The sequence below is a fragment of the Dipodomys ordii genome, unplaced genomic scaffold, assembly GCF_000151885.1.
Source record: "Dipodomys ordii isolate 6190 unplaced genomic scaffold, Dord_2.0 Scaffold107, whole genome shotgun sequence".
Taxonomy (NCBI): domain Eukaryota; kingdom Metazoa; phylum Chordata; class Mammalia; order Rodentia; family Heteromyidae; genus Dipodomys; species Dipodomys ordii.
Genome location: NW_012267323.1, coordinates 3175349 through 3182915, shown reverse-complemented (window position 1 = coordinate 3182915; position 7567 = coordinate 3175349). Strand labels below are relative to the sequence as shown.

At 51.5% G+C, this 7567-nt stretch overlaps 1 protein-coding gene across 2 annotated transcripts; it reads right to left on the bottom strand.

Annotated features, from left to right (window-relative positions):
• Positions 1-2403: 2403 nt before the first annotated feature.
• Camkv (CaM kinase-like vesicle-associated) lies at positions 2404-5858 on the bottom strand. Of its 2 annotated transcripts, XM_013028116.1 has the most exons (10): positions 5764-5858; positions 5516-5647; positions 5277-5351; positions 4871-5009; positions 4625-4745; positions 4385-4460; positions 4159-4295; positions 3914-3992; positions 3304-3391; positions 2466-3035 (listed from the first exon to the last, which is right to left on the bottom strand). In XM_013028116.1, exons 1-10 carry the CDS (start codon positions 5856-5858, stop codon positions 2466-2468), a joined length of 1512 nt encoding a protein of 503 aa, XP_012883570.1. The 2 variants fall into 2 exon arrangements, with proteins under 2 accessions (XP_012883571.1, XP_012883570.1); XM_013028117.1 differs by lacking the exon at positions 4385-4460 and having other exon boundaries at positions 2404-3035; positions 4159-4287.
• Positions 5859-7567: the final 1709 nt, after the last annotated feature.

Sequence of the window (7567 nt, the reverse complement as noted above, 5' to 3'; positions counted from 1 at the left end):
GGCGTCGACGCTGCCAGCTAGCATCTCCGCCCGCCCCCAGCAGAACTCAGTGGGGTCCCAAACCAGAGCTAGTACCAAGTCGAACCAGGCCTGGAACCCTTAGTTCTTTCTCTACGTTGGGACAATGAAGTCCGAGGTCTCAAGGGAATGGGGACCATAGGGGGTTCTGGGGGTTCTTGGCAGTGCTGGGCCTTGAACCAGACCCGCGCCCCCAAAGAGAAAAATGCCCCTACCCCCTCAGCTTTCGATTATGGATGATCTTGGAAATAAGAAGGCATAGGTTCCCGGCCCATCAAGACATACCACACTTCACCTTATTTGGCTTGATCCAAGTAAGGCTTAAAAGATCCCCGAATTCGGAGATAACTAAGGTCAGTATCCTGATTTAGCTCTTAGCTTCCAGGATTGATCATGCTGGGATTGTAGTAGGATTGCAATTTTGGAGTCATAGATTCTTCAAAGAACCAGGACTAACAAACCGCGCCCCCGCCCCTTTTTTTTTTATTATTATTATTCCCACATCAGAGAGGTCCATTCTGAGAAAGTAGCAATCCTGGTGAGTTCACTGAGTCCTGTCTGGCCTGGAGCAAATCTTTAGGAGCTATTTTTAGCAGTATTATCCCTCTCCTCAGAAGAAACCTTACTCAGAGCCCCATATTATAAGGCTGATCTGTTCCAGCTGAAGAAGACAGAGAGCAAAATCTTTTGGGCCTAGGTGGAAAGCATAGGTGCTCACACTAATAGAAATCAACACACAAAAGCACAGAACCTCTGTGCAATGCTCACCCTCTCCCCAGACCAAGGAAGCCCATTTTGGCCATGGTCTTTCCCTGTGCTGGTTGGCCCCTATAGGTTCCAGCCCTATGCCCAAGTTAAGTCAGAGGCTTACTGGCCAACAAGAGTCAAAGCAGCAGCCCTTGCACTCAGCATCAGGGCAGAGACTTTAAACCAAACTTAGCCCAGATATATCACCTACATGGATTTCTAGAATCCAGATCTCCACCACCTTTGTTAGCAAACACACTGATGAGTGTGATCTTCATGCTCAACCCAAGCAACCCACAGAAGCATCAATCACTACCTGTGAACCTGCTCCCAGCCTCTCCCCTCCCCACTGCCTTCCAGGGGCTCCTCCCCGGTAGGACAGAGGAAGCAAAGGCGAGAGGTGGCCAGAGGCTTTACAGGGTGACGTTTATTTGCCAGGTTCAGCAGGCATACAGCCCACCAACCTTCACATACCAGAGCAGACCCACAGGCATGCAGGGAGAAGGGCAGGACCACCACGGAGTGCCAAGCAAGGGCGAGGACCAGTGTGGCTACCTGTCCAGGCTGTGGTAGGGTCTGACAAAGGACACCTGTCAGGAGCCTCCCTTAGGGAATTGAGGAGTCTTATTCTACTTCCTCATCCCAGCAAAGTCAACATGGCTCAGAGGCACCTGGGCCTCTGATAGCAGCAGTAGAAATAGAGGACAATCCTCTCCATGTTGTTGAACTGAGAGCAGCACATCTGCCCCTGTGAAGGGCAAACCCCAAAGCAGACTGTGAAGAACAGCCATGCAGCAGGGTCCCTGGGATCGAGAAAACTTATGGACTGAGCCTGTGTTGGGTTGGGCATCTAGGAAGAGTTATGTGGACATGATCCCTCCCAATTTAGCACTGGGCCTGCACTCTTCTCTCCCTGGTTTCACTGACACATCCTAATTTTTCTTCCTTTTCACTTAAAGGTTCATGAGGATCAGGGTATAGGGAACCCACCACAGAACTCAGAAGGGCAACGAAATAGCACAGGGTTCTTAGGAGGGCCTTTTTGGGAACAAATACAGGAGCTTCCCACCCGCCTCCCCGCTACTCATCCTCTCCCACTTCTGAGGACCCCCTCCCCACAGCCTGAATGCCAGATGACCCATCTTGACTTAAAAGCACACTGCCCTAGATTTCTGCATCCTCTATACCAGCCAATGTCCATTCCTAGAGCAGCCCACACACCATAGGTAAACACCTTATGTGTAGGAGCCTAAGACTGTTGACAGGGCCTCGCTGGAGGACCAGCTCTCAGGGCAAGGCCATCCAATTTAGGGCCCAGGAAAAGTATGGGACTTGCAGGGCCTGCCTGGGGAAGTGATGAGACAGGAAGGGAAGGTGGAGGAGAGCAAGGACCCCCTGAGTATCTCTAGAGCAGCATCCCACAAAGAACAGAAACTGATGAAGCTAGCAAAAGACAGAAAAGCCACAAAAGAATCCATGCAGGGGCTGGGGCCGGCCCTGCCTTAGGCCTGCCCACCACTCACACACATACACACAGGAGGCGAGATTGCTCTCCCGTGGCCCCCAGGCATGCCCCACTATGATGGGGGGGCCTTGGAGGAGCGAGGGCATCATGCCAGTGACTTATGTACAGTGAGAAGCCCCTCATCCATTCTCCCACCCTCCTGCCCATCCCTCAAAACCCCCAGCAGGCTGCCCACTCAGCTGGTCTCCCTCTGAGACTCCTGGGCATGGCCAGCAGCCTCTTCCCCTTTACTAGAGGGCGGAGCCTGGCCTGTGGCGCCCCCTAGGGCTGTGCTGTCCGGCTGGGTCATTGCCGGCTCAGGGGTGACAGCTGCCACAGCAGCTGATGTGGCGCTGCTCTGGGTGGTGGGCACTGTGCTCTCTTCTGTGGCCGGTGTGGCTCTCCCATCCGTGGCTGGAGTCGCGCTCCTGTCAGTGGCTGGGGTGACACTTCCATCCGTGGCGGGGGTGATGCTCCCATCCGTGGCCGGAGTGGCGCTCCCATCCGTGGCTGGGGTGGCACTCCCATCCGTGGCCGGGGTGGCGCTACGATCTGTGCCAGCTACATTATCACTCTTGGGAGCACAGGCATCACCCCCCGTGGCTGCAGCAGCACTGCCCACAGAGGTCAGGGCAGCTCCACTTGTCAGTGCCGCTTTGATCCCACCTGCAGCCCCAGGTGTGGCAGTGTCTGTGGCTGAGGCAGCGGCGCCAGACTGCTCCGGTGCCCGGAGCCGCTTCATGAGCGTGGTCACTCGAACAGCTTTCTGGAAAGTGGACAACAAAAAAAATGAAGGCTCAGGATAAGCCTTGCAGTGGCCAAACCCAGCATTTTCTATGCTATCCCTACTCTTAACTACTCAAGGCCAGGGGACCCCCCCCCCGCAACTTCTCAGTACTCCTGCTTAAAATAATACAGCAGCTACAGCTCATAGCCTGAGAAAAACCTGTATTCAGCTGCAAGGGTGTGGTGCAGGCAAGAGACTGTGACAATCGGAAGAATCACTTTGAAAAAGATGAGTGATTAAATCTTACCTTCCACTTGGCCCTGGCAAAGTTCTTTTCAATTTGAGCACAAACACCATCTTTGATGTTCTTATCAGAAGCGGCATTGCCCGAAATCCTAGAAAGGGGAATAGATATATCTGAAAGGAGAGATATGTGCCTTCATGAAGGCATCCCAGGGTTTCCCTGTGGAATTTGGGACTCCCACGGAGAGCCTCTAGGCTAGCCTGAACTCTGGGTACCCCCCCATACACACCCACACAGACAGACACACACACACACACACACACACACACACAGTTATACGTCTCAAGAATAGAAGGTCCTTCTTTTTCTTTTTTTCTGGTCCTGGGGCTTGAATCTGGACCTGGGCGCTCTCCATGAGCTGCTTTGGCTCAAGGCTAGAGCTCTAACACTTGAGCCACAGCGCCACTTCTGGCTTTTTGTGAGTAGTTTATTGGAGAGAAAAGTCTCACTGACTTTCTCGCCCAGGCTGGCTTTGACCCATGATCCTCAGATCTCAGCCTCCTGGGTAGCTAGGATTACAGGCGTGAGACACCAGTGCCTGCTTCTAAGTGTTAGGTATCATAATCAAGAAAGCTACCTAGATTCTTTCCCTCCTTCCATGAACCCTGCTCACCATTCATGGGAGATGGCCTCTTCCGCTGTGATCCGCTGGTCTTGTTCTACCTCCATCAGCCTGGTAACCAGATCTTTGGCTGGGGACAAAGCCAGGGAGAGGCTAGGCATGGGCGCCCCATCTCACTGTCTAGATGTGATGAATGGGCTGGGGGGAGCAGGAGCAGAATCCAGGAGAAGCTGAGAGCAGTGCCTCCCTCCCCATTACCCTACAACACTACCCACGTCACTGGGTACCTTTCTCACCTGCCTGGGAAATATCATCCCAGTACGGAGAGTCAAACTCATAATCACCAGCCAGGATCTTGCGGAAGAGATTCTTATCATGGTTCTCGTAGTCATCTTCTTCCACCTCCTCATAGAAGGGTGGGTTGCCTGAAAGCCTACATGGAGCAAGGTTACCCAGATGGCCACAGACACAGGCCCCCCAACTCCACCCAGCTGCAAGCGCCCCTGTCTGCCTTCCACTCACAAGATGTACATGATGACACCAATGGCCCAGCAGTCTACAGGGCGTCCATACCGCTGTCGGCCTACCACCTCCGGGGCTACAAAGGCAGTGTCCATAGACTGATCAGAATCAAGCCTGGCCAGGTATTAGAGTGCATCCATACCCATTTCCTAGGAGGGGAATTCTCCTACCCAGAGGGGCTCCCTGAAGGCTGTCCTCCATCCTCCCCCAACCCCTCACTCCTGTCCCATCCCTACTTGCCCAGATACTCCGGGGTCCCACAGGGCTCTTTGATGAGGCCATTCTCTAACTTAGCCAGGTGAAAGTCGCTGATGACAATCTTTGAGTTCTTCAACCGGTTGTAGTAAACTAGGTTTTCCAGCTACTCCAACCAAGAATGGCAGAAGAAAGCGAAGGAGGGGGAAGCAGAGAAAGATAGACATGAGGGCTTCAGGAGCTAAACCAACACTTTAAATGTGCTGCTAAGTGACCCAGTGAGGGGCTCACCTTGAGGTTTCTATGCACAATCTTCAGTGAGTGCAAGTAGGCCACAGCCTCCAGGACCTGCCGCACCACATTGCTCGTGTCTCGCTCCGAGTAGTAGCCCTGGTCCAGGATCCAGTCAAACACCTCCCTCCCCGTGGCCCTGAGGGACACCAGCCCCTGAGCCTGGCGTGGGCAGGATTGGGGGGTAGGGCGGGAGCATCTGGGAGGTCTGCCTGCACCAGGCAGCTGGCTGGACAAGGCCCAGCAGGGACTTAGGACTCCCAAGAGTCTAGAAAGTGGGGATATGGGAGAGGGGGCAAGGGGGGGGGCAGAACACATGGGGGTTGGGCTTTCCTTAGCTGCAGAAGGAGGGACAAATCAAGGCCCTAGAAGATGGCGAATTCTGGGATCCCAAACCCACACTCACAGCTCCAGGAAGATGAAGTATTCCTTTCGAGTCACAAACACATCTACCAGTTGTAGGATGTTGGGATGTTTTACCCTAGTGGCAGGGAGAGGAACCAGAATTTAGGGTTGGATGAATCCTTGGGAGAGGTCCCTAAAGTGACCACATCAACATGAACTGGCTAAAGGTTTGGTCCTCCTGCCCTTAAAGCCCTTCCCTAACCACCCCTAACCCATCCTATCCCCAGGCCTCACACTCACATCTTGAGGATGCCAATCTCATTCTTGGCCGCCTTCCGCACCTTGCGGCCATCCCGCTTCTGGAACTTCTTGCAAGTGTGCAACTTGCCTGTGGTCTTGTCTTTGGCCCGGAAGATTTCACAGAACTCCTCACTGTAGCCAGCAGATACTCTGCTCAACCTTGGTCTTCACATAGGGTACACTCTGCTCCCTTTCCCCCAGCCCTAGCCCACCCTGGCATCTTTGCCCCCATAATGCCCAGCACTCACGTCTTGATGACCTGTCCCAAATCATATCTGTCAGTCACCTCCGACGGCTGGTTATAGTTCTTCTTGTCACCCAGAGTCACACACCCAAACGGCATTGCCAGGCTCTAAGCTGCAGGAAGGATAGAGTCTAACCCAGCGGTACCATCCTCCACTTCCCACAACATTCTGCTTTTGGGAGACTCCAGCCTGGCTCAGACCAGGCCATATACAGAGATGGCATCAGCAGGGAGTTCAAAGGTAGGCAGAGCTCACGCCTGTAATCCTAGCTACTCAGGAGGCTGAGATCTGAAGATCGCGGTTCAAAGCCAGCCCGGGCAGGAGAGACCGTGAGACTCCTATCTCCAATAAACCACTAGAAAACCGGAAGTGGTGCTGTAGCTCAAGTGGTAGAGCGCTGGCCTTGAGCTGAAGAGCTGAGGGACAGCGCCCAGGCCCAGAGTTTCAAGCCCCACGACTGACAAAAAAAAAAAAAAGGTAGGCAGATAGAGACCTAGCTTGCTCTTTTTGGTCATACATTTAGCCATTTAACATGGCTGCCTGTATTACAACAGCCCCCTACAGAGGGGAAAAAAATGTACCAAAGCTGATATATCAGAGAATAGCTTTGCCTCATATCTACTAAAAGACTTATAAAACAAGTTCTTTAAATTTCAGCTATTTCACAGATGAAGGAGCTGTAGTCAGCCACCCACCAAATATTTATCTCTGAGGATCTGGAGACACCAAGTGTGGATTAAAATATGGATAAATGAACACTGCTGGTAGAAGGTGACTCTCTCCTTTGAAAACCAGTGGAGCTGGGCAGTGGTAGTGCACTCCTGTAATTCTAGCCACTCAGACTGAGATCTGAGGATCATGGGTCAAAAGCCAGCCCAAGCAGAAAAGTCTGTGAGATTCCTGTCTCCAGTTAACCACCAAAAAGCTAGATTTGCGTCTAGCTTTGAGCAGATAAAGCTCATGAACAGCACTAGGCCCTGAGTTCAAACCTTAGTACCAGCACTGAACAAAAACAAATACAACCAGTTTAGTCAAACATTCATACATAAATATTTGCCCTGCAGAAAAGCATATATCTGTGCTTTAAAGCACAAGAATGCTCAGGGACAATGTCCACACCCTGAATTCAAGCTCCAGGACTGGTGCACATGCACTCTCTTTCTCTCTCTCTGTCTCTCTCTCTCTTTGTCTCTCTCTCTGTCTCTCTCTGTCTCTGTCTCTATCTCTCTCTCACACACACACATACACACATACATAAATGCTCATTATTGGTCATATCCATAGCTGCCAAAAGCTGGAGATAGCCCAAATATTCACAACCAGCAAAGAACACTGATACAGTCACAGAATAGAATGTTATACTACAAAGGAAACGAGGGGCAAACAGTACATGTTACAGAGAATTGAGAGAACTAGACTAAAAAATAAGCATTCGGTATGTTTTTGTTGATAAAGAGACCCCCAAACAGGCAGAATTGACTTATGCTGTTTGTGATAGAAACATAGAAGTAGCACTATACAGAATGAGTGCCAAGAATCAGAGAATGCTTTCTTCCAAGAAAACTGAGGGTGGTGACTGAGTCATGACACGTGGAGGAAGAGGGTTCTGGAGGGCTTGTTTTTGAACTCGAGTGGTAGTCACACAGGTGTGCATTATCATAAATTGAAAAAACGAATATGCACATTGGGGGCACATTTCTAGATTTGTATTTCATGACAACAAATATTAGTAAATATGAAGTTCCCTGGCATGCCGGAAGCCCTGGGTTTGATTCCTCAGTACCCCATACACAGAAAAAGCCGGAAG

What these genes read in the sequence shown, in the direction of transcription:
- Camkv (XM_013028116.1), bottom strand. Translation starts at nt 5,858, where the DNA reads ATGCCGTTTGGGTGTGTGACTCTGGGTGACAAGAAGAACTATAACCAG. An exon ending in GGTGTCATCATGTACATCTT is followed by an intron (nt 4,296 to 4,384) that starts GTGAGTGGAAGG and finishes TGCTCCATGTAG; the next exon opens with GCTTTCAGGCAACCCACCCT. An exon ending in GAGGCCATCTCCCATGAATG is followed by an intron (nt 3,392 to 3,913) that starts GTGAGCAGGGTT and finishes TCCCCTTTCTAG; the next exon opens with GATTTCGGGCAATGCCGCTT.